Genomic DNA, 26,693 nt, shown 5'->3' with positions numbered 1-26,693 from the left:
TTAGGCTCATTTGGAAAATAATAAAAAATCATTGGGAAAAATTGATTATTTTTTTTACCTAAGTTAAAAAAACAAAAAGTAAATGTATAAATGTAAGTGTTATGAAATAAATTTTAAAATATACATATAGATAGTAATATTATATTGTAGATATATTTTTATTCCTGTAACCACCCTCATTAAGTCATTCTGGATACGCCACTGTTATTACAATTATAATAATTATTGTATTTTTATTCACTTTATAATTTTTAGGGCTAGGAAGCTAAAACCTGTAATTTACATTTCTGGGGGGGGGCTTAGTTCCCTCAAGTCCCCCACCAGATTTCCGCCTATGACCGCTTCCAAAATCAATCGAACAGCCATGTTAAAGAGTGCCGTCGCATTGTAGTACCAATAATGATAGTATATTCGCGTAATAAATCGAATTCAATAGTGAACGGCGGCGGTCGTTATCATTTATCAACGATAACCGTTATCATTTTTCTCGTGACTTCACATAAAAATAATCTGTCTGGTATCTGTGGTGCGCGACAGTCGAACACCAACTTCTGTTCCCTTTGGTTAGAAACTGGAACATTAATTCGCTGCCTCGGCAATAAATTGCAATATAAAGTTGGTGTTGTTCGCGTGTACATCGTCTAACGTCTCAGTTTCGCGATTTATTCGTTCTGCCCAAACGTCCAACAGTAATAACAATAAACTAAAATGTTGTCGACCGTACATTAGTATTACACTCGTCTTAGTCCAAGGTAATCAATATTGTTGCTTTTGAATCGCCGTGTCGAGTCGTTTGACATCGAAAACTTAGCTCCAGGAACATTAATGTTCCATTGCTGTTTTTCGATTTTTACACCTGTTCGTAGTGTTAATTTCATAAATGTTTTAGAAGATATCTTTTTACTTATGAAATCATTCAAACAGTAAACAAAAGAGCTGTTTTAAAACTAAACTAATTTTTAACTGTACTGTTCGATCACCAAATGTGTAACTTTAATCTGTGTACTGTTGAATAGTTCATACATAGATATTTGTTTCTATGTACTTTCTCATTTTCTATTATTATGATTGTTTCTTTCATGGTTGTACTCATTCAATTCAGATATTTTCAATCCTTATTATTTCTTAATATGTATGCGTTTGAGGCCTGTTTTCGTGTCCTTATCAATTATTATATCCATATAATAATAAGTTTTTTTATCAAGTCTAATAATTTTCCAAGTGCTATGCCTAATTTATTATTTTCCTTCTAATTGATAAATATACTCAAATTTTGTTAATTTAGGTGTATAATTTTTATAAATAAATGTCTTAAAACTATTCAGTCAAATAATTATACACTTAGATTAAAATGTTTATATTTTGAACTTGACTTGTTTATCATTCATTAATAAAATATATTAAGACCTACAACTATATTTTATAAACATTAGCAGGTTTTCAAATTTTTTTTTTTAAAAATTATACAATCCATGAAACGTATAGATTTTTATAATTAAAGTTTATTTAGTTCATAAAACATAAGTAGTATTTTATATTATAATTAGTTTTTCCAATTTTGAATTCAGTTAAACCTTGATTTAATTTTTAGTTTTTAAACAATGGCATTTCGAAAACGAAGTACATCTGGATCCAAGCCACAGCTTAAAGAAAAAGTTGTACAGATTTATGAATCATTTTTTAAAGTAAGTTATGCGTTTAGTATTATCTATATAACTTTTATCATATACCTAGTACTATTGTAATCATCATCAATTTTTTTTAAATATTATTCTTTATTATAATTATATTTTAAATTTAATACTTTTAAGTAAATTTATGAATCATCTACCATTAACTCCGTTTTAAAATATTTAAATAATGTCAAATATTTTTAAATTTTAAATTTATTTAATTGTTTCCTTTTTGTCTTATACATTTTTATTATTCAGGGAGAAGATTTGTCAAAAGATAATGAAAATTTTTGGGATGAATTTTTTCTATTAAAACCTAAAGTATGAGATCTAATTTACTTCAGTTAAAAATTTTAGCTTATTTACTTTATTACATTATAGGTATCATATATTGAGTCCGAAATAGAAAAATTAACAGCAGAACAATTGGTTTTACTCCAAGACAATATTAGATTACTATTTATCAAATGTATTGAAACATTTGATTGCAAACATCAACTGCGTATAATTTTTTCATTAAAGGTAATTTTTATAACTTAAAATTACATTTTTTTTAAATTTTACCATAATAGATGATTACATAAAAAAAAATATGTATTAATTTCAATAATTTATTTTATTTTCAGACATTGACATGTTTAGTGAGTAGTTTGTATAAAAAGTTCAGAATTGATCCAACATTTGAATTTATGTCAGTTTTGGTGGTACCAAAAGACTCAGAAATTGTTTTTGAAAATTTACTGGGAAAATGCAATTCAATGTTACGTGGTAATTTAAAAACTCTTTTTATTTTTTTAGTTCATACAAATCGTACTACTTTCGTTATAGTTAATAATATTATTATTATTTTTTTTTTCTTAATGTATGTTAGAAAATAAATGATAATTAATTAATTTCTAATTAAATTTTATCTAATATTCATATTTTATTTTTTATTTTGCCTTGTTACTTTTTTTTTTTTTTTTTTTTTTTTAATAACAATGGTTATTTTTTTTTTTTATGTTAGAACCAGAATGTGCTATAATCAAAGATTTATGTCTACAATTTTTACTGACGTTAGTAAGTGGAACTGACAACCTCAATGAAAACTCAGCTCTATGTCATTTAATGACAAATAGTGTTTTTGAACCTTTGACAGAAGTACAAAAGAATATTATTAGTAATATGAGTTTCTAATATCAAATTTTTGTAGGTACTTTCAAACAACATATACCAAACATACCATGGCTATGACTCCATATTACTGTTGACATTATTAATGAATGTTGAAACTGCGAAAAAGACAAATCCATATGTTGTCAAATTATCTCTATTAGACAAAGAAGAAACATTAAATGGTTATAGTCAGGTAATTATAATCTTTACCTAAGTACTTGAATACTTAATTTAATTTTCATATTTTTAAATTACAGAATAGAAGTTTTTTTTAAAAAAAAATACTGCCTACAGTAAATTAAGACATTACATAATTTCAAAATATTTTACCAAAATTTGTGTTAATAATAGGCCCTTGCAACCTTAGATTTTCTAAAGTTAAATTGCTTTTTTTATTTGCTTAAGTAAGAACATTAAAAGTTTAACATACCTTATTTAGAAATTTGATTCTCTACTATATTAACCATAATTTGAAATTTTAAGTGATCCTGTTTAAACTAATCTAACTTCTAACTCAGAATCATTTTTTTGATAGCAATGAATGATACATTAGTTTCATTTTTAAAACACCAATACAGCGATATTATTTACTCATTTCTCTATCTTAACCAATTATAGAGTTTCGTCCAATTACAATTAATTTTTTTCCAATTACATTTTAAAATATGTCTCTATTTTTTCTAAGTTATACTTGATTCTTAATCATTATAAATGTTTGTAGATCTGTTATTTTTCAGGTAGAAAATTAATATAAAATTATTTCTTACATAAGTTATCCATATTCATTGGCCATGTTAAGGATTATAATTATAATTAATAGAAGAGTCATAGAAGCTATAATATAAAAAAAAGTTATACATTTATAAATTATAAATAATATATTGAACTATACTAATGTTTTTCTCCTGTGTTCATTCTTAATTTTTAGCATCCATTATTTAATATAAAATCGTTTTTAAAATATTAACACTCTTTTCTTTTTTTAATAAATTTAATAAAATTTTGACATTATAAAATAGTTTATATATACAAAATTGAAACGTAAAGTAACAACTAATAAGCAGCTACTACCATTTTTAAGCTTCGATTGTTTACTGAAACTATGATGCATTAAATTTAAATATGTTTATAATTAAAAGATAATAAGATGGTCATTGGAGGAAATTTGTCAACAATATCGTTCTGAAGAAATAGCCCAATATTCAAATAATACATGGTTTAATACATTTACTACTGTGGTTAGTAATATGTTATTTGTACCAGAGACTACTGAAGAACATAATATTGAAGTACCTCGAGAAATCAGGTATTTCACCAAATAATCTACCATTTATTTTTAATAAAGATAAGTGTTGTAAATTATATATGATAAAACCAATTTTAATAATAATATTTTAATACATGTTAATTATTTTTTTAATAATTTTAAATTATGAGGAATAATTTTAAGATTAGGTAATGAGTTTAAAACATACATAATATTCAATCTTTTGGTTTTCATAATTTATAATATATTAATATATATATTTAATTAAAATTATTTTATAACTAGTATTATATTTTTGTTTAATTTTATCGTACAGTAAAATAATAATTAATTGAATTTTCTCTTCAGATCTATGAGTGGAATATTAATTGCATTATATGAAGCTGTGCATTATAATCGGAATTTTATGACTACTTTAACCCATTGCCATAAATCTAATAACTACGAGTCACATCCCAGTGTTATGCAACAAACACAATCAATTTCAACCAATATTGATCTCAAATCACCAACAGATAGTCAATTTTCCAATCTTCTAGTCACATTTTTTCAATACTGGTAAAATAAACTATAGTTGAATTTTTTTTTTTTCGTACAGTTTCAATATTTTCAATATCTTATTTTCAGTTCAATTGTTATGCAAGACATAAAGAATGAAGGCAATGCTAACAACTCGATGCTATGTTTTGTGATATTGTCAAGTATCACTGATGATCAATTTGCCAATTCATTAATGCATGATATGAATTTACAATTTAAAGTAGATTTATATCGTTTGCCTACTAGACGCTATATGTTTGTTCCAGACAAGACACCAAAACCTTTAGCAGCTGCTCTATTAGGTATTATTACACTATGTGTACATTAGAAATAATTCATAAATAAAATAGTGGCTACTTTATTAATGTTATACTATGTTATAATACAACAATGTGATTTCAATATATGACATTATAACTGATCATTAATATACTTCTGTGTTATAGATTTGATGATCGAGTTCATGCTAGGGCACATGATGAAAAAATTACCACTTGATCAATACATGAAATGTATAAGCATAATTCACCGTATAATATGTTATCAAAAACGAAATAGTGTACGCTTATGTTATAATTGGAAAGATTTATGGAGTTCTTTAATTACATTGTTGAAGTTTCTTATGACATATGAACATCAACTTTCTCAAGATATGAATATATATGATTTAGGAATACAGGTTTGGTACAAAATTAAAAAAAAAAAAAAAAAATTATTTTACAATAAAGGAAATATAATTATTATTTTTTATTTTTACAGATTGTAAACATATTTAATTTGTTTATTACTTATGGTGATATGCTACTGCCATCACCAAGCAGTTATGATGAATTATATTATGAAATAATTAGAATGCATACAGTGTTTGACAATATATATGTCCTATGTAAGAACGCAAATAATTTTATTTCATTATATACAAAATAATTTTTTTGGACGGTACATCATTACCAAATATTTTTTTATATTTCATTATAATACTATGTGACAGCTTCAACATAATTAGACTTCTAAACTAAAATTAGTACCTGCCACTTCTATATAAACGACTTAATTTATAAAACTTTTTTGCTTTTTTAGTATAACATTGTATTACTTTTTATTCCTTGTAACTCGTAAAATACTACACATTAAGTTTACTTAATGGTCATACATATACTTTTTATAATGTATAATTTATATTATATTCAATATAATTCAATATATATTCAATATAATTTTTTTTTTCTATAAAATAAATAGGAACATCTTAAAATTTATGTTTTTAAACATGGCTGATTCTTATAAATTCTTTATTGAAATTGTATAAACATGTATACAATAGTTTTATAGTATTTATTTTTCATTGACAATTATTAATATTATTATTGTTATAATTTTTATATTAAATTTTAGCATCAAGAAACTCATCAGCTATCAGTGAGCATAAGTTATCGGCCACAAAGTTATCCAACTGTTTGATAAATATCAGGTATAAAATGATTTAAATTTTCAAATATAAATTAGGTAATAAAACTAATATTTTAAAACTGACAGGGCTATAATCAATCATTATGTACCGAAAATAGATAACTGGTTAGAAAAAAATTCAGTGACTACACCTGTTGGTGAAGATGTAAGTAGAGTTTAATTTAAACATATTTTAATTCAACTAAAAATATAGTATTTTTTGCATATTTTATTTAAATTATATTACAATATATGTATGTTTTTAATAATAATTTCTGTCTATTATTGTATTTTTTCTTTTACTCGTTAACTAATTTCTAAATTGTATGTTAGATACTGGAAGTAGTCAGAAACAATTATGATACACTCACACTGAAACTACTTGACTGTTTGGGAAGTTTTGAGCCAAACAAAACCAACCAAGATTCGTCGAGTTCATCACTCATCAAACTTATGGTCAGCAAAGTTGTCAAAGACACTCGGCAGTCTTTAAAACATTCCAATACAGATCTTCAACAGATACTACAAAATTTTTCACTTTACAGTAATCCCCCATAAATATATTAATGTAAGCTTAAACAGTATTAAAATTGTATTTAAAACCTATTTATTTATACTCGATCAAATATAATGCTTTGAAATATTTTTAAATTATATTATATAATTAAAAAAGAATATAACGAATTAAAAAATATATTTTAGTTTAAAAATGTCTTCAACTACTTTAAGTCTTGTGTTGTGTGAATTATTATTATATATGTTTATAAATATATTTTATTGATTCTATCTATTATGTTATTTATTACTACTTTTTTAATTATTACTTTTTCATTTTTAATTAGTATTATGAAAATTTGTGCCAATTGAATATTGCTTTCCTTCTTATTTACATCTAAAATATTTATTATAAATAATATGTTCAAATTAAAAATAACAATTATTATTGTGATCTCTTAAATTTAATTATTAGATAACATTTCAATTAACATTTACATCAATCATTAAAAAAGATATGGAGAAAAATATTAAACTTAAAATGTTAAACTATAAACGTTATTAAACGCTAAATAAATTATTGAAACTGTTCCAATTATTATTTTTTTTAGTTGTTTAGCAAAATGTTTGTTCATCTTTATTACTTGTCTTTTATATGGACTGAAAAACTACCGGCCTAATTTTTATGTTGTTTTTTGCACAATGATCAGACCACAGAAGTTAAAAGTCATAATTCTTTAATAGTTCTATTAAAGCATTGCCAAAAAAAAAAAAACTGTTGTTTTGATATTTTTGGTACCTTAGTAACATGAATACAAAAATTAATTAATTTAAAATAATTTTTATAATAGTATTAACGTCTGATGAAAACAATATTTTTAGAAATTAAAACTGAAAAGGTAATTTTTCTGACAAAAATGAATAAATCTATGTATTTTATCACCCATCTTTTAAAACTATAATGATGATTTGACCTGTTTCCTATTCAAACTATGGTACAAAATTGTTTAAAATATTAAAATTTATCATGTCAGTTTGTACAAATAATAGAACTATCAAAACATAGGAACAACAGTTGAATCCAATTTCTTACAATATTTTATAATTTTATTAAACAAATATAGTTTGGTACATTCAAAATGTGACATAATAAGAATATCTATAATAAAAATTAAAAAATGATAAACATTCAAAAAAATATAACAAATATGTTACATACATTAATCATCCGCTACAACTGGATTTATCATCTTACCAACACAAGATAATTCACTTTCTATTGTATCTCCCACCTGAAAATGTATTTAAACAAAATTAATTTTATGAATACAATATTAACTTAATATTAATTCATACTTTTAAGAATTCTTTCGGTTCTCGAAACACACCTACTCCACTAGGTGTTCCAGTCAGAATTATATCTCCAGGCAGTAATGTAATCAAGCTTAAATTAAATATAAAATTTGTATTAAAAATTGAATTTTCAAATTAATTTAATCTGAAATCAACTAAAACACTATACAAAGTAATCATGTTAAAAATATTTAAATATTTTTAATGATTAATTTATAATTATATAATTATAAATATAATATATAAATTATGATAATTGATACAGAATCCATGGAAAAATCCTATTCAATAGAATAAAACCAAATACCAATGTTAGATAGGTATTTCTTTCCAACATAACCCAAGTCACATACAAATACATAATTTGTCACTCAGGCACAAAGTACTTTTGTAAATATATATTTTTAACAGATCAAAAGTCATATTATTTAGTTATAAATTAATTAAATGTTATCTTAGTTCAAATATTACAAATTATATATTATTATCTGCGTTACAACTTATTCTTAATTTTTCAATTATATCAATTATATTATATTTTATGATCTATAAGTTTACTTTTTAAAAATCTTAATTAAAACAAACTCATATTTTAAAACGAGTTTCTATTTAAATTTTTACAAAGACACAATGAAAAAAAAAAATCTGAAAAAGAGGAAAAAACTAAACATCATTTTTGTTTATTTTTCTTCAAATATTTATCAGATAATATAGTTTTACTGTAGATTAATATTTTTTATATTCAAATAAAACTATGATTGTTTGATTATATATTTAGTTCAATACAGTTGTAACTCATTAATAACTAAAAAATATTTAAATAAAAGAGATTTATGATAACCTGAAACGTGTGATCAAATATAATACAATTTTAAAAACTGAATTTCAATACAAAATATGTGACTTTAAAACTTACTTTGACAAAAATGAAACAAGTTTATCAACTTTATGAATAAGTTCTTCAGTCGAACCATTTTGTTTGAGAACACCATTAATAGAACACTTAATTTGTAATTTATGAGGATCAGGAATCTCATTTTTGTGCACCAAAACTGATCCCAAAGGGCAAAATGTATCCATACTCTTTGCTATGAAGTGAAGTTTATTAAATTTTATAAATAATTGACATAAAAATAGAAATATACCAATTAACCATTGCCCATTATTTCTTGTTTTTTGCCAATCTCTTGCTGATATATCTTGAGCGATAGTATAACCGAATACATAATTATAGGCATCATTGACATCTACATTTTTACATTTTTTTCCAATAACTACAGCCATTTCTACTTCCCAATCTAATGCCTAAAATATTACATTATTAAAAATATTAAAATTGTTCATAACAATGGATGTGGATTTAATATAGTGGAATATATGGTAAAGGTATTTACTTTTGATTTTGGTGAATGTCTTACTGGGTCAAATGGACCAATAATTGTACTAGCAAATTTTGAGAAAAAAAACGGTTCTATGGGATATGGTTTTTTTTGTTCATCACAATGTCCTTTATAATTTAATCCAACACATATTACCTACAGGTTATATCGTAAAAAGTAATATTTAAACATTGTAATAGATAATTGATTATTACTTTATCAGGTTTAGTTATGCATGGTAATAATTCAACTTGATCCGATTGTAAGACAATTTTTTTTTCGTTTGCTATCCTATAGATAAATAATATTAGTGTTATTTTAATTTCCAAAAAAATGATTATAAGTCAGCTAAATATTACTTTTCAAGTCTTTCAATGGAGTATTCACTTTGTAAAAATGACACCATATCGATGGGAATATTTCGATCAGCACCGCTAAGGCTTACTATGCATTTACCATCGTCCGCCTGGATTCCCAAACCTCGACCTTTGTCGTCTTTGTACTGAACAAATCTCATCGCTTGACTACCAGTACAGCTTAAACTTCTGACAGGTAAATCAGAGCGCGCCCCAAAAGCGTTTTTCAGCCACGAGTACGTAACACGTCTGTAAAGCATGTCTTATTGCAAATAATTTAATTGCACCCAATCTCGCAACGACTGAATCGAACGCGTTTGGTGTACTTGTGCAGTTGTTGCTGCAAGACGCGGAGAACAATCGTTAGCCGAGTTGTTACGTCCGAAGCGAAAAACCATACGGCAATCGAAGACGTCGTCGATTCGTGCCTATCGTTTTTCGTTTACTCGTCATGTTCCGTATCAATCGGCGGCGCCCGTTCACCGATAACGTGCCGTTATCACGGGTAGATATAATTGCCGCCGGTTATCGAGCGCGTCGAGGTGGCGGGAACCGCCGTGTTCGCCGACATCGATCGGGACACCGAAATTGCACTTGAACGGCTTTCTCCGTCCCGTCCACGAGAACAATCGGCGTTCAAGCACGTCGTTGTAGATAATGTTACGTCGGTACAGATAATGTTACGTTGTTACGTAATAACATAACCGGACACGGCATAATAATGGCCGATTTACTAGTGTACGGCGTAAAGCTGCGCCGCACTTACAGTAGACGACGTGTCCGCTCTCGAACGAACTGGTTAGTTGGCCCGGCCGTGGGTAGCTAATGGTTTTTCAGAATTTACACAAACAATTCGACCCCGACTGCATTAACTACTTATCGCTGTCCTTACGGAATCTTCCGTGTACACTTGATACGGTTTTAGGTCAAGTTTTTATTTTGTTTTCCGTCGACTTTCTTTTCGTTTAGACTCTCGTCCATCCGACAATATTGTATTGTGTTCCACGCGATAATTATGAATCCGAAACACAAAACGATTAAAGTGGGAGTGTTGACGGGTAAGATGTTGTCTCGATGAGCACAGTAATACGTTTTGACGGTTTCGAGCCATAATACCATTCGTTTTCAGTTAGTGACACTCGAACACCATCGAATTCTGACACTGAAACGTTTGACTCCAGTGGTCACGAATTGAAGGAACTCATCAACCGTTTTAACGTCATTGAATCGGCCACAGTAGTTGAATACGATTGTGTTACAGATGACTTGGAAAAAATCCAGGTACTGCCCTATGTCTATGAGAAACAATAATAATTCACTTTGTTCTCAATTTATATGTATGTTTTTGGTGTTCCTTAATGTTCAAACGCGGCTGATGATGTGTGCTTGGTAAATTATTAATGTATTTTGTCAACATAAATTCATTTTAAAGGAGAAAATGATTGAATGGTGTTCTGAAAGAAAAGTTGATGTCTTGCTGAGTACTGGTGGAACAGGTTTCAGTCCTAGGGATGTTACTCCTGAAGCAACTCTTGGAATTGTTCAAAAACTGACACCTGGTATAAGTCAAGCAATAATGAATGAAAGTTTAAAAATCACCCCAATGGCAATGTTATCTAGGTATTAGTATATCAATTATCAAGGGGAAAAAAAATAAGTATTCATCAAACAAAAATTATTTGTTTAAAATTGTAGAGCTATATCTGGAATATATAAGAAAACTTTGATCATAAATTTACCAGGGAGCGTGAAAGCAGCTAAAGAGTGTTTACTTGTTGTCGCTTCTGCTATACCACATGCAGTTACATTAATAAAAGATGAAAAAGAAATTTCAAAACAATTTCATGATCAGTTTAATTCCAAAAAGGATATACAATCAAAAGTTCCCGTATGAAAAATTAATGGTTTTTTTTTTCTTTTTTATATTCTTAATTTATTCTTAAATAACAACTTTTTTTATGATTCCTCATTGTTGTTCTTTAAATAATTTATTTTAACAGTTTAGTATTGTTAAAAAGTTATAACTTTAAACCATTATTTAGGAATGTGTTACGAAAGTAGCATGTCGTCATAGAGAATCGCCATATCCAAAAATTAGCATGGCATCAGCATTAACAATTATTAAAGAACAAGCTGTTATACAATACACAAAAAATTATAAAATTATGTAAGTTTATAAAATAAAAATTATTTTCAATGTATTTCATTTTCGGTCAAATATATTCTTGGTTGATAATTTTGCATTTGATAAGACTAATAAAATTGAAGTATTTATATTAAATAAGATTATACCTTAAAAATTAAAATCAATCAGATGAAAATATCATACAAATGTACTGGATATATTTTAGTATAAATTACGACTTGCACTTATAAGACATCTCTTAAGTGATATTGTTAAATCATTTGTTAATTAACTGATTGAAATATTCTTTATTTCATATAAAATAATTAAAGTAAAACATTTTCTAAATACATTTTTTGTTTTAAATGAACATTATGAGTTCCTTTAGTTACATTTATGATATTCATAAGGTACCCAACTGTTTGGATTTATTCTACCGGTGATGAGCTAGAAAATAATAAAAATCCATGTCATAATTGTATCAGAGATACAAATTCTCTTATGATAAAGCAGTTACTTGAACAAGATAACTATAAGGGAAGTGTATTTAATGGTGGTGTTATAAGAGATAAGTATGTCATTTTTAATATATGTATACTTTGATGTTGTTCTAATTACATTGAAAAACTTAGTTGGAACGATCTTTGCAAACAATTTGAGGAAGCATTTAACAATGCTGATATTATAGTTACAAGTGGTGGAGTTTCCATGGGTGAAAAAGATTTAATTAAACTTGTACTTCAAGAACACTTTAAATGTTACATTCATTTTGGTAGAGTCAATATGAAACCTGGGTAATAAGTCTTATTTTTAGTCTTATTAACAAAATAATAAACTATATTAGGTATATAATAAAATATATTAAATAATAAAATTATCATTTATAAAATTATGTTATAGAATGCCTTCTACCTTTGTGACACTTAATTATAAAGATAAAAAGAAATGTATCTTTTGTTTGCCTGGTAATCCTGTGTCTGCTGGTGTTTGTACTCATTTATTTTTATTACCTTATTTAAGATTGATTTCCGGAAGAAAATCTATTGTTCATTCTTTTAAAGCAAAGGCAAATACTCATTTATTTTACAATAATGTTACAATTAATAAAAATATATAATGTTTTAGTTAACACACTGTATTAATGAATTGGATGTAAGACCAGAATTTAAAAGAGCATTATTTAAGTACGAGAATGGAGAATTTTATGTATCATGTTTGAGTAAGAAAATATTTATTACCCATCTAATTATATTTAAATTTATGAAGTAGTTTGTTTTCATTTATAATAGCTAATAATCAACAAAGCAGCAGACTTTTGAGTTTTTTAGGCGCCAACTGTTTACTTACTTTGCCTTCTTCAAAGAAACAAACAAGTATTAAAGCAGGAACAATTATGGATATCATACTAATTAAGAGTATAGAAAATACCGATGTTTCTGCTTTATTATTTAGTAGAGATTTACAGGTAAATTTATACTACTATATGGCAATATATATCTAAGTATATTATTACAAAAAAAAAAAAAGATTTATGTTCATACAACATACAATATATCTTGGTCATCATGTTAGTAAAAGAAAGTGATAAGTGAATCGTTTCTTTCCCTTTTTTTTTTTTTCGTATAATATATTATTCATTATATTAAATATTTTCAATGTGAATTATGGAAACCATAGGTGAAAAATCTTAGAGTAAGACCTGAAGATAAATGTAAACCAGACAATACAGTATGTCTATCTTTAAAAGAAACATTAGATTTTATGACACAGAAAAATGAATTTATTTTAAAAAGTGAAAACATACCTACTAGGTAAATTTTCTATCAGAACAAACTATTTATTTTATTTACAATCCAAATACATTCAATTAATAGTTATTTTATTATTTAGTTCTGCTATGGGTTATGTAATAGATGCACCAGTATATTCTTCAGAAAATTTACCACCATATCCTGCTTCAATTAAAGATGGATACGCTATTAAATATGTTTGCGATGGTTCTTGGTCTCAAAAGAATAATATATTTGAAGTGGTGCAAGTATCAGTTGCCGGAACAGAGGTAATTACATGAATATAGTTGCTAGTTCTATATATACGTTTTTAAATTAGAGTATGAAATTTATTTTTTATTTTTTAAACATTGTACTTACTCTATTTCTTTAGTTTTTTCAAATAACAAATATTTTACAGCCCGGTTGTCAAGAAAAGATAAGTGAAAAAAAATGTGCACGTATTAGTACTGGTGCACCAATACCACCAGGAGCTAATTGTGTAGTACAAGTTGAAGATACATCTGTAATATCTAAATCCCCTGATGAAACAATTGAGTTAACTATTGATATATTAAAAGAACCTCAACTACATGAAAATATTAGGTAAACATAAAAAATTTGCTACTATTATTTTACTATAAATATTTTAAATATTCAAATGTTATGTGTTATATATCTTATCTTACAATGTAGTTTTAGAATCCCATTAATTTAAAAATAACAAAATAAACTTGAAATACTTTATATTTTTTATTTTTTAATAACTTAACACTTTATACAGTAGAAGCTGTTTGATAATCCTGTATCTCAAGTGATGTAGTTGTAATTTATTTCTATTTTTTCATTATAATAACCATACATTTATTATAGTAAATGATGAGACTAACTTATTGAATACGAATGAATCAATTAGATATTTTATTTTTATTCATTTAACGTTGGCGTGTTAACTTTCTAGGATAAAAAGTAGCAAAAAAAAAAAGTAACTTTTATGTCTTGTTTAAATGCATGAGGTACTCATGAAGTAAACTTGTTGGTTATCTTTAAAGCAAAAAAATATTAGAAATTTTAAAAAACGAATATCTTCCTTTTAATAATAAAGGATAATAATCAAATAATAATAATTATTTATCCCAATAATCAAAACATAGCATAAATAACCCAGTTTGGTTTATTAAACTCATACATAGAACACAAAATTGCCAATACTCTTTGCCCCCTTATCTCTCTTCTGTCAACAATTACTAACAACAGTATTTAAATTAAGAATATTCTAATAGTATCCATTAACAATGTAAATTATAAAATCAAATATCAATACTACTGATGTTATAAATATATTACAAATAAAAAATAAACTTATAGACATTATTATATAATTATAATTAGTTGAGATTATAATACTTTTAAACTTGTAATAATACAGTGTACTGAAAAATTTTAATTTACAATAAATAAAAATAAAAATTTAAAAAATACAGAATAAAATATATATAACAACTAATGTTATACTACTGGATCAAAATGTTGTTCAGGCAGTTAAAATGCAGTATAAAAAGAGTGTCCATTGTACAATATTTTGTCTAAGGATGACTGTGATTAAACCTTTAAAATAAATTAATTTGAATGCGCTATATTTTCCCTTAAAAATAATTGGTCAAATTTAAGCAAAAAAAATGATACCTAGTTTGTTCATCTTAAAATTTATGACGATTTAAATTATACAAAAAGAAGAATGCTCTTAAAAGATAATAAAGAAAATGTTAAAAGTAGTAAGCTAAATCGATTACAAGTTTCGGTTATAGTAAATCCCATGGACACAATAGACAAACTAAAAATAGACATTATATTTCTTATAATCAACAGTGAGGAAGAAGAAAACAAACAGTTCTTGACAAATGACAAAATAATCAAAGAAGTGATAGCCGAAGAAAAGGATAATAGTAGAAATAATGATGATAAGGGATGAGAAGCAATAGCTGTTCAAACAATAATTCACTCCACTACAATAGATTCCTTTACTATGCCTATTACATAAGCAGAAAAAAACAGAATAGATACAAGTGATATTTTGGTGCTTAAATAACTACAAGAATAAGTTTATAAAGCAAAATTCGAAACAAAAAAATAAAAACAAATTGATTATTTTCTTAAACCTGTCCCAACAAAAAGAATGAATTCAATGTAATAAATTAATATCTATGTATCATTGATTATAGAACAAATTTGCATTCTATAATCAATGGTATGTATGTATTACTTATATTTTTTAATAAAATTAATTAAGGCATTGCAATAAGTTTATAAATAAATAATAATAAATAAAAAAGTAAAAATGCATTTTTTTTAAACCTCCATTAATCCGTTTTTGTTCATCCGATAGTCCTCTGGTTTTATATCTGTAGGATTATTGAGTTTACTGTAAAATATTATTGGAACATACATAAAAGTTAAACAGTTTTTCAAATATTCTATAAAAAATATACCATGTAATTGTTTCTCCTCAATTTAAAGATTTATGTGTAATATATTGTAATATTTATTAATTATTATTTTAAGAAAACATCTATTTTATATATGTTTTAGATTTATTGGTTCAGATATTTCTGTTGGACAATGTCTTCTAGATGAGAAATGTCAACTCGGCCCCTTTGAAATAGCTTTATTGCGATCTGTTGGTTGCGAAAGTGTTTCTGTTTACAAGCAAGTGTAGATTACATATTTTACTATCAACCAAATGTTGAAATCAAACTTTAGATTTGATTTTTAGTTAGATTTTTTTAGTCAAATTTTAGACAGTGTATTTATTATATTATTATACAAATTAAAAGAAAATATTGAAGTGATGAAACTAAATTAAAATTGTGTAAGAATATTAAAAATAAAGTGTATTCTTTTTTAATCTGAATGCATGAAAAAAATAAAAAATTAAAAACCAAAAATGTTTAAAAATCAGTACTATAGCAAATAATTTTGCCAAGCACAGTTTTTAATTAGTTAACCAAAAATTTGTCAATTTTTAAAAATATTTACTTATTATTAAATATATTATTTATTAATAGTAAATTGTTCAAAACTAAGAGTAGTACCACAGTTTATAATAATATAGATATAATATAATTTATTTTATTATATTTTTTTTTTTTAGATATCCAACAATTCATATTTTACCATATTTCAGTAATTTGGCTTGTGGAATATCCATAATATTAGAGAATATTCTGAAGCAGGATGGCTTTAAAGGGAAAATTATTTGTCATTCTTTTTTTAAGAGGTTGGTAAATATTAAACTAATTTAAAAAAAAAAAAAATGTTAAATCTAACTTGAATTTTTTTTAAGCTCCAATGAGCTTCTCGAACTATATAGAAATGTATTTGAGCATCGTGATATTATAATAATCATAAATTATGATTATGATAACTTTAACTTTAGTCCATCGTTTGATATTGAAAAGCATCTAAGTATCAAAAGCACTTTTCACAAGTAAATAAAAAATTATAATTATTAGATAAATATGTTCATATTTTTAATTACAATTATTTCATAGCATAATTTCACTTGAATTTGGAATAATAAAATTGGAATTAGAAAAGAAGCGGAATGTATTTTTTAATTTAGGCATGGACTCAAATTTAGTATATAACTATGCACATCTATTCATACTGCCATTTTTGCGCTTTTCCGTTGGCAAGAAGCAACAAATTTCTTCAGTTATAACAAAAGTAATAAAAATATAGTTTACATTATATTAAATGTATACCTTATATATTAACCATTAATTATAGGGTAAAATATTACAATATTTGTTCATTATTTTCAGTCTTCAATTGATTTACCTATATCAGTATACAGATATATGGGAGCTAAATTGGATTACAAAGATGGAGATTTAATTGTTACTGGTTTTGGATGTAAGATATATCTACTTCTAAATAATCTTAAAATTCCATTTTTAAAACAAAGTATATATAACCTAAAAATGTATTGTTCACTTATTTTTATCAATTGAAAGATATTTTCTTAAAATATATAAATATTTTAGAAAATAACATTACCATATCAATACATTTTATTTAGTGGTTATAATAGTTATTTTTATAAAGCGTTGTTGAATTGAGAAAATGTATTTTATACAATCATCATTAGATTTTATCTCAAGTAACTAACTGAATTAATAAACTACTTTTTATATCTGATAATTCAATAGTGTACTTAAACTTAGGAGATTAAATTCTTGGATAACAAGAAATATACAATTTAATTAAGAGTATAAAATAGTATATTTAATTAGGTTCATAATTTCATACAAAACTTATATCATTTTAGATATATTCATTAAAATTAAAGTAGTTAAAAAAATGAAATACATCTATATAGGATGATTTACTTAACGTTAAACACTTTGTATTAATATTGACAATTATAAATGATAATAATGAATAAAATATTTCGTGGAATTATAAATAATAATAAAATTAACCTTTTTTTTTTTTTTTCAGTAAAAGATGAGAACTGTATTGTTCTAAATCAAGCATCCCAGGCAAAAGATTTCAACACAATAGACACCACTGCTAAATTAAATGTCGTCATTACTGAAAATTCTGATTCTTATTTTATTCATTATTAACGAAAACATTTGAAGAAAAAAAAAAAACCTTAAATTAGTGTAGTTAAAGAAGATGCTTTTATATCAATAATAAAACAAAAAAAATTTCGAAATCCTATGTTTGTGTGATCAAAACTTGTTACATTTTTTTATTTTATGCATAATAGGTATATAATAGGTACGATTCTACTGGGCAAGTGTAACAGACGTGTACTCCCTACGGCTTGACATTAGTTTCAATTTTGTAGTGAATATATCTTTTGTGTTTAATGGCATATCTCAATAAATTAATGGAATTAATGAATATTCTAAACAACTTTATAGCGTATAAGTCCCAGTTCCACAAGTCCGGAGCCAACGGTATTGAGTTACTGTAGTTAAAGGCAAAAATAGACAATAGATGTAATTTCATTGTAAAGCGGTACAAGAGTTCGAACGTCGAGGGGATACCGGTTCACTGGTAGTGTGAGATGTAAGCAATCGACCGTCTGCGACGTCGTCGTCCGGAAACGGCTACGCGGCGGCGATGGATGTAGACGTCGATTGACGGTCGGCCGGGCACCGTGTAGACAGGATCGTGGACAGTACTCGGCGGTGCAAGTAGGGTTCCGTTGACGGTAGGCGCAACGGCGGCGGTGAGAACTCGAACGGCGTCACGTATCGCGAGTCGTGGACGACGGACGCGGGACGACCTGTTGCCGGTATACGGGCCAAACGCTCAATAGCTGCCGTTTGTCGATCGACGCGGTCCTCCCCCCCTCCACCACGGGACGCACGGCGAAATGTCATGGAACGAACATCGCGAGCGATTGCGCGCGCGGGGACGAGCACGTTGTCCGTGCGCGACTCGCGACGGTCGGTCACGCGCGCGCAGGCCCGCGGTGGAACAGACGTCGCGTAGGCCGTTCGATCCGACGGCCGCTTGACGCCGAGATAACGGTCGACCGAGCACCCCAGCGTTAGCGTTTATTTATTTTTTTTTTTTCCTCTCCGTCACGCCGTTCTCGCGTCTTTCCCGTCGTCGTCGTCTCGTTTTGTTCTTTGCGGCGGCCATTGCAGACCCGCCGCAAGTCGACCCAGCCGGCGCGCCATCATCGCCGCCCCCCCCGGCTTCAGTCCATCGTTCGTCCGGCTCTTCGTTCCGGCGCGCACCGCACACGTTCTGCCGGCATTTCGCAAAGGTAACGTACGCCGAACCCCCGCGCCCAATGGCTTCGCGCCCCGCGGTCGGACAAAGATCGACAACATTGCATCCGTACACGACCTACGCCCTTACTCCCGTCACGGTTACCACCCTAAGTGAACTGGAGATTGTAACGTTTGCGGATGATACCGAGTTCTAACAATAAGTTTCGTTTCGTTTTACGCGTTTAGAACGTGCCCAAACAATATCATTGTTAATCTGTTGTTGTTGACATGAAAAAATGTTATTCAACGTGAAACGACATGATTACATCATTGACTACGTTCGTAGTAGACATTAACGCGGATGTGTAATGGAACGAAGCACGATAGGAGTTCGTGTTGGCATCCGAGTACATACATATATGTGTTTTAGTTCAACCATTGTACGCCAATCTTCAGGCCAGTTTATTTATTGAATTTATTGTCCCTAGAATGTTTTTAACAGTTAAATATTTATTTGAACTTTGAATAATTTTATGACTAAGAGTTTTTGAGAGTATTTTTTCTTGTTTAAATAATTCAACATTGACCAACAATACACTTGACTGACAGCATGCAACGACGTAAACATAGTCGTTAATGGCTGATTGTGGTGTAATGCATTCAAAAATTGTTAAAATGCTGCACCTCATCATCCCTTATACTATTCTGGATTTTATTCCAGATTTCTGAATTTTAGTATCATATACCATATAGAAAATTGAATTGGGATCACTTGCTCATCTCATCATGTTAATAGAAAATTTCTTGTTAATGTGAATCGCACTTACAGATATGCTATTGCAGTAGCTCGGGGTAAATATATCTGATTTCTCTGCTTGTTATCTCCCAATGGCAGAAACATCTAAAACCAACCGTATTGTATTAAGATTAATAACTAAAAGTGTATTATGTGCTTACATGTACGCCACACCATGGCTCTGCAGCGTCCTAATTGATATATTATGCTTAATATTGTTTTTGGTGATTTAGATTGTTGCTGTCACATTTCCCTCCCCCTGACCAGTTAATTGACTGTTTATCGTGAGAGAAGCTGCCCTCGGCATCATGCCCAAGTATTCAAAATTTGATAAATGCATACCCTCAACGTCATCATCAGCAGGCGCGCCGTTGTTTGATGATTCTGATGACAATGATCCATACTTACATCAAATAATAAAATACAAAGGAGAAGATTTCAATATGACCAGACATGAGAAACTGATCCGATTATCTACCAAAGTTAAATGTCAGGTAAGATGATAGTTACAATTGACATATTCTACTATTATTGTGTTACATTAGAAATATTGTTATTAATGAATTAATTTAGTCGGATATCATAACACAATGATATCAAGTTATATGTGGTATTTTTCTTATGAGCTCATAATATATCTTTTTTTGAGTTTTAGATGTTTCAATTTTTAATTTTACTACTAGCCATATTCTCTTTTATATTTCAAAGCTTATAGTTTTTTATTGAATTTCATTTGTTACAAATTGATGCTATTTGTAGTATTTAACACTATATAATAGTTATGTACGACAAATAAACAGCACAACATGATAACAATAAATACACATTTATTTGTTTTTCAAAGTTATGTACTGTTTCACATGAAAAATAATTCAAACCAAGAAAATGTTTAATAATTAATAAGCAAATTATTGAAATTTACAAATTATATTTATGACTTATATTTTATTTTAGGTATCAGCTTGCCAATGCAATGGGTGGCAAGGTAAGCGAGATAATCCTTCGATGAATTCTTCTTGTTCTAAATCAGGTTGCAGTCATCCTCTATGTATGTACCATTATTTATTAGTTATTATTGAAAACAATTTTATTTTAAAATTTTTTTACTAATATCAAATTTTTATTATGTATACAAAATATATTATATTCACTTAATATCTTAATCTTTTTAGCTTCTCATATATCGCATTTGGAAACTATTGGAGATGATCTAATTAACAATTTAATTGAAATAGCATTTGATCTTAATCAATTGTCAAACACTTTAAATAATGATTTAAAGAAACCAAATAGTGAAAGAAATTTTGTGAAAGAAGACACTTATAGTGCAATTTATCATGTAAATATTGTTAATTATTATTATTCATATTATGAGTTCATTGTTGTGTTAATTTATTATACAGGAACTGAGAAGTTTTATGTTTCCTGGGTCCATGGTTTCACTTGATAAACTATTTGGAGCACCACCTTTTGAAAATCCAAATATAGTTAAAGCTTTAATGAATTTCAACATGTATAAGTTTGGTCATGATAGTTCTGTAAGTATATTATAATATAATTAACTTAAATAGTATTCAATGAAATTATAAAATGATAAAAATTACTTATATTTGTTATTTAAATTTTATTTATTTATTTTTTTTTTTTTTTTAATAAATAATAATTTATTATGTATAGCAACTCAAAATTGCTTTGAAACTAAGTAAATGTATTACAAAACATTATGACCTTTGGAAATGGACTTCTCCTAAAGAATTACCATATTGTAAAACACTTCAAAACAGAAAGAGCTATGAATTTTATTATCAAAGGTAGTAACGTGAATACAAAAAAACTAAATTTGTAAAAGTGTTTAAAAGATTTTTTATTTTGTTTTTAGATTTATAGCATTTTGTGAGCTTCCTAAATATGTTCATTCGATTGCACCATGTTATAAAATGAGTATGATATTTGGTCAAGATGTTCTTAAATACACATTAAAAGTATTTAGAATGCATTTGTCTGATTGGTGTCATGCAAATTCTACTAAAATGTCAAACTATCGAAAAAACTTTTGTTTAACCTACTTACCCAAGTAATTTGAAAATATACAGATTTTTATATAATACAAATTTATAAGTTATAATGTTATTGTTATTTTATTTTAGGTATATGAACTTATTAGAAGAAGAAGTTTATGCTGTTCATTCACCAATATGGGATTTGCATTTCAAAGACTCTGATTTAAAAAAAATCATTCTTAGTGGTATATATATATTTTTAATGAACACAATTGTTTTATTTTTATGCTTGTTTCTTACTTAAATTCATTGTGCTTTAGATTCTCTTGATTCTGGACTAGATGAATATAAAGAAGGAGAATCAAAACGTAAAAAAAAAGATAAAATTCCAAATGAGTATGTTTAATTCATACAATTAAATAAGTTTTATAAATATTATGTTTTAAAATTATTTCATTGCATTTAAGTAAAATGTTATCATTGTAAGATTATATTTTTTTACTAAACTATAGATTTATAAATATCAAATATTTATAAAATAATTTAATGTTAAATCAATTATTTTAGAGACATGATTTTAAAACCTAATGAAAAAAATAACATTGAAGATGCTTTATCAGAAGAAAAAATTGCAGAAATTTTAAAAAATGTCCAGCGTGGACCAGTTACTTACTCAACGGTATAATTCTACTTTTTGATCTATTTTTTTAAATAATTTTTCGAAATAATTGTAGGTTTATCTATATTTTAGGGTATTCTATGTAAATTTATTACATATTTTATTATATCAAATTATTATTATATTATTGTACTTAAGATAAACAAGCATTGATAAATAAAATTACTCAAAATTATTTTTAGTCATAACATTTTGAAACGATAACTTATTTTTCAATATTGTCTAGTAGTTAATAATACGCATACATACACACATATATATATATAATTTTATTTTCAATGTACCAATTTACATTCAGTGTTTTAATTTCTTAACACTTCAAATACATAAAAAATTATTATATTAATTATTATTATTTAATTAATTAAAACTGTTTATCATGTAGTTCTCTTACTACTTATTCTATTCTAGCTTTTGTTTTTTCATTATTTTAGTCATAATTTCTTTCTTCTTCATGTTAACAATAAATTACTTTTAGTTTATTCTGCAATTATTGTAATAATATTTATTTTGTAACAAATTAGGAATTCGGATTGGAAAACGGACCAAGAGGTCATCAGGCTCGGACAGAAGAAGAACATGGAATAATACGTTTTGTAGTTATTGGTAATTCTTTAGATGCAAGAGTTGAAAAAAGTACAATGTTATGGCTTATGCAGCTAAGAAATTTATTTCGAACTCAATTGCCAAGAATGCCAGTTAGATACATCACACGATTAGTTTTTGATACGTGAGTTCAGTGGATTTATATTATCTATGTAAAATATTTATTTTTAAGACATGTTAATTATCTTAGTAGTGATGATGATTTGTGTTATAGTATTTTTGATTAAAAATTAATTGATTATCAATATTATTTCAAATACATTTGGAAGTTATAACAGAAAGTTTAATAATATAACCATTCACTTGCTTCAATAAATTGATTTTCATAGTTGCTAAGTATCATCTTAGTCGAAACATGAATCATAATAGTTTACATTTTGTTTTTATCTGTAATTTAAACTATTCTAATTGTGGTGGTAAGTTTTAGGGTGATTTATTAAACAATTGATGATTATCAAACTATTTAATTTATGTTAAGTTAATAATTAATAAAAAAAATAAAGAAATAAAAAAACGTTGGGTTCTATTACTGGATTGTCTCCCTCCGCATGTGTTAAGGATGTAAATTTATTTATTTATATATTCAAATTTGTTTATTATGCTATGTAGCATAGATTGTAAATATTCTTTTTTTTAAAAAAAAAAAATTGGCATGATTGATATTTGACTTTATTTTAATTTAAGATATATTTTATTTTTTTCATTAATTTCTTTAAATAAATTTACTTGATTGATTGTTGATTTAATTCCTTAGAACTAACTCGCCAATCATATATATTCGTTTATTTTTGAAATCAGGAAACACAAAACTTTGGCTTTGTTGAAAGATGGTGTACCAATTGGTGGTATATGTTTTTGCCCATTTGTCTCTCAGGGTTTTACTGAAATAGTATTTTGTGCAGTCAAAGTTGATCAACAAGAAAATGGTTATGGAACTCAGCTCATGAATCATTTAAAAGATTATCATATTCAGCATAATATATTAAATTTTCTTACGTATGCTGATAAACTTGCAATTGGTATGTTTTTTTTAAGGAAATTGATTTATTTTGTTTTATAGTTAATTTACAGTATAAATATTTATTATTTACAGAGTATTTTAAAAAGCAAGGTTTTACCCAAGATGTAAGAATTTCAAAAAAAATTCATCAAGAGTACATAAAACATTATCAGGGTGCCATACTCATGCATTGTGAATTAAATCCAAAGATTATATATACACAGCTAACATCAGTTATACGTTTACAAAAAGAAGTAAGATAATATTTATAATTTATTTAAAAAATGCAAGGAAATATTATTAATGTTAGTTATAATTATTCAAATTAAGTGTTTATTTTATACATTATGTAATACATTAGGTTTTTAGGTATACTATATAATATGATAATATTAATTCTACGAAAAAAATATTACTTCAAGTATAATTGATAATTGTAATATGAATTATGTCTGTTAATATTTTGTTACATTTTATAACAAAATATATTAAATTTTGACAGCCTTAAAAATATAAAAAAATATTTTATTTAAATATTATAAATATAAATTAAATATTATATTGAAAATATAAAGATATTTTAGTAAACTTGAATTAATGTTATTGAAAATATTACATTGCATAAATAATAGATGGTCATGTATGGTTATTGTTGTATAATAATTTGTTGTGGTTTTTACTTATATAGATAGTTAAAAATTTGGTGGAAGAAAAACATCGAAAAATAGAAAGGCATTTCCCAGGTCTTACATGTTTCTTAGATGGTGTGCGAATGGTGACAATTGAATCAATACCTGGTGTTATGGATACTGGTTGGATACCATCGACACGATCAACAAGAAATAGCAGAGTCACAGAAGAATCAACCGATATTGATGTTTTAGCTAAACATTTAAAAAAAGTATTAGTTTATGTAAGTATAAGTAAATTTATATAAATATACTAAAAATAATAATATTCTAATCTTTAATGATTGAATTGTCATATATTATTGATCATAATTCTTTTCGTATGTTATTTAATATATAAATAAATAAACAAATAGTGTATTTATAGCGATAAATAATTAAATAAATGCTTAATCTGGATAATTATTATATTTGTATAGTGCGACCAGTTTTAAATTAAAAGTTCATCATCAGGTATATACAAAGATTGTTTATTTATTTATGTATTTATGAGCATTAACAGTTTAATAATTTTTATTTTTATTTAATTTTTTTGTTATTTTATTAAGTTGTATTTAATAAATATGTTTATTTTTTTTAGATTAAAAACAACTCATTATCTGAACCATTTTTGACACCAGTTGATAAAAAAGTTCCTGGTTACTACGAGCTAATTAAATATCCAATGGGTTAGTATATGATTATATGAGTTGATTTTAATTAGTATACTCATAGATTTTATGAAAGTTTGAATATAGAAGTTTATATAGGAAATTATGATTGTTTTTGAAATGTTCAAGTATATGTATGTATAGTTTATACCAATAATAAAAAATATAGTAATAAAATACTTAATATAAGTAATAATTCGTAATTTCTTTTCATATTTTAAATTATTTGGTACTGTTCATTTATTATGTATGGTTATACAGTAAATGTGGTTTTTCTATATAAAATAATGTAACAAAACTTGAAGGGAATGCTTTTTAATAGTATACATTTTGAATCCATTTATAGATTGGGACAATATTAGATCTTAATAGTACTTGTACTACTATTTGTCAAATTGTATTAAAGAGTTAAAGACTATCCATAAATCTTTAAACATAACAAATAGTGAATTAAAATTATTTTTGCAACATTACCTGTGTTATTAAAAGTGTATAAATTTGTATAATTTATAAATATTTTATAAATTAAGTTAAAAAAATTTAAGATTTACACATTTTAAAATTATTTGTAATATGTATTTATTTAATTTGCAGATTTAAGTACAATAACCAAACGATTATCTAGTGGTTACTATGTAACCAGAAAATTATTCATTGCTGATATGAAACGTATGTTTACTAATTGCAAAACATTCAATCCGGAGGACTCATATTGGTCCAATTGTGCGGTTGAATTAGATAGGCTGTTTCAAATTAAAATGAAAGAATTGGGACTTTGGGACTACTGATGAATTTTTTTTTTTATTTATTATGTATTAAATAGTATGAAAACACTTTCCAAAAAAAAAAAATACCAATAACGTTCAGTTGTAATTTTATATTAGATAAGTATGTAATTTATTGTTTGTATTATTTATAATTTAGTCATTTTTTTTTTTTTTTTTGTATTCATTTCACTTTTATTATTTTTTGAT

The 26,693-nt window shown here is 26.1% G+C and overlaps 4 protein-coding genes across 4 annotated transcripts; 3 read left to right on the top strand and 1 right to left on the bottom strand.

The window, feature by feature from the left end:
- The first annotated feature begins 497 nt into the window (after positions 1-497).
- LOC112681336 (armadillo-like helical domain-containing protein 3) lies at positions 498-6,712 on the top strand. The gene is made up of 15 exons (XM_025551605.1): positions 498-752; positions 1,592-1,685; positions 1,932-1,994; positions 2,055-2,195; positions 2,300-2,441; positions 2,680-2,813; positions 2,866-3,021; positions 3,968-4,134; positions 4,444-4,653; positions 4,723-4,937; positions 5,082-5,314; positions 5,395-5,521; positions 6,031-6,106; positions 6,172-6,250; positions 6,418-6,712. The coding sequence occupies exons 2-15, from the start codon at positions 1,602-1,604 to the stop codon at positions 6,640-6,642; spliced, it is 2,052 nt and encodes a 683-aa protein (XP_025407390.1). The 5' UTR covers positions 498-752; positions 1,592-1,601; the 3' UTR covers positions 6,643-6,712.
- A 952-nt stretch (positions 6,713-7,664) lies between these two features.
- LOC112681698 (fumarylacetoacetate hydrolase domain-containing protein 2) lies at positions 7,665-10,111 on the bottom strand. Its single transcript, XM_025551987.1, has 7 exons — positions 9,671-10,111; positions 9,527-9,602; positions 9,327-9,467; positions 9,078-9,237; positions 8,849-9,020; positions 7,936-8,023; positions 7,665-7,871 (listed from the first exon to the last, which is right to left on the bottom strand). Exons 1-7 carry the CDS (start codon positions 9,925-9,927, stop codon positions 7,800-7,802), a joined length of 966 nt encoding a protein of 321 aa, XP_025407772.1. The 5' UTR covers positions 9,928-10,111; the 3' UTR covers positions 7,665-7,799.
- Positions 10,112-10,238: 127 nt separating this feature from the next.
- Positions 10,239-18,412, top strand: LOC112681684 (gephyrin). The gene is made up of 19 exons (XM_025551969.1): positions 10,239-10,725; positions 10,797-10,948; positions 11,100-11,287; positions 11,363-11,555; positions 11,710-11,834; positions 12,203-12,364; positions 12,425-12,586; positions 12,693-12,858; positions 12,918-13,011; positions 13,082-13,257; positions 13,470-13,603; positions 13,683-13,851; positions 13,983-14,167; positions 16,151-16,267; positions 16,713-16,838; positions 16,905-17,048; positions 17,113-17,287; positions 17,386-17,476; positions 18,065-18,412. The coding sequence occupies exons 1-19, from the start codon at positions 10,683-10,685 to the stop codon at positions 18,190-18,192; spliced, it is 2,730 nt and encodes a 909-aa protein (XP_025407754.1). The 5' UTR covers positions 10,239-10,682; the 3' UTR covers positions 18,193-18,412.
- Positions 18,413-20,403: 1,991 nt separating this feature from the next.
- Positions 20,404-26,507, top strand: LOC112681692 (histone acetyltransferase KAT2A). Its single transcript, XM_025551975.1, has 15 exons — positions 20,404-20,589; positions 21,050-21,143; positions 21,268-21,434; positions 21,499-21,633; positions 21,773-21,906; positions 21,975-22,169; positions 22,243-22,340; positions 22,416-22,491; positions 22,663-22,774; positions 23,299-23,504; positions 24,179-24,399; positions 24,474-24,634; positions 25,069-25,293; positions 25,650-25,737; positions 26,314-26,507. Exons 1-15 carry the CDS (start codon positions 20,404-20,406, stop codon positions 26,505-26,507), a joined length of 2,292 nt encoding a protein of 763 aa, XP_025407760.1.
- Positions 26,508-26,693: the final 186 nt, after the last annotated feature.

Source organism: Sipha flava, unplaced genomic scaffold (assembly GCF_003268045.1).
Source record: "Sipha flava isolate LNK unplaced genomic scaffold, YSA_version1 102_pilon_pilon, whole genome shotgun sequence".
Classification (NCBI taxonomy): domain Eukaryota; kingdom Metazoa; phylum Arthropoda; class Insecta; order Hemiptera; family Aphididae; genus Sipha; species Sipha flava.
The sequence above is the reverse complement of the archived record's forward strand: the minus strand, read 5'-3'. Positions and strand labels throughout refer to the sequence as shown.

Bases quoted from the DNA above. Each gene is read 5' to 3' on its own strand.
- LOC112681336 (XM_025551605.1), top strand. From the start codon at position 1,602: ATGGCATTTCGAAAACGAAGTACATCTGGATCCAAGCCACAGCTTAAA. The intron at 2,196-2,299 runs GTAATTTTTATA...TTTTATTTTCAG, and splicing joins GTATAATTTTTTCATTAAAG to ACATTGACATGTTTAGTGAG. The intron at 4,654-4,722 runs GTAAAATAAACT...TCTTATTTTCAG, and splicing joins GTCACATTTTTTCAATACTG to TTCAATTGTTATGCAAGACA.
- LOC112681698 (XM_025551987.1), bottom strand. From the start codon at position 9,927: ATGCTTTACAGACGTGTTACGTACTCGTGGCTGAAAAACGCTTTTGGG. The intron at 9,468-9,526 runs GTAATAATCAAT...TATAACCTGTAG, and splicing joins GCATAACTAAACCTGATAAA to GTAATATGTGTTGGATTAAA. The intron at 7,872-7,935 runs GTATGAATTAAT...ATACATTTTCAG, and splicing joins AACCGAAAGAATTCTTAAAA to GTGGGAGATACAATAGAAAG.
- LOC112681684 (XM_025551969.1), top strand. From the start codon at position 10,683: ATGAATCCGAAACACAAAACGATTAAAGTGGGAGTGTTGACGG. The intron at 11,556-11,709 runs GTATGAAAAATT...ACCATTATTTAG, and splicing joins ATATACAATCAAAAGTTCCC to GAATGTGTTACGAAAGTAGC. The intron at 14,168-16,150 runs GTAAACATAAAA...TATATGTTTTAG, and splicing joins CAACTACATGAAAATATTAG to ATTTATTGGTTCAGATATTT.
- LOC112681692 (XM_025551975.1), top strand. From the start codon at position 20,404: ATGCCCAAGTATTCAAAATTTGATAAATGCATACCCTCAACGTCATCA. The intron at 22,341-22,415 runs GTATATATATAT...ATTGTGCTTTAG, and splicing joins AAAAAAAATCATTCTTAGTG to ATTCTCTTGATTCTGGACTA. The intron at 22,775-23,298 runs GTATAATTCTAC...GTAACAAATTAG, and splicing joins GACCAGTTACTTACTCAACG to GAATTCGGATTGGAAAACGG.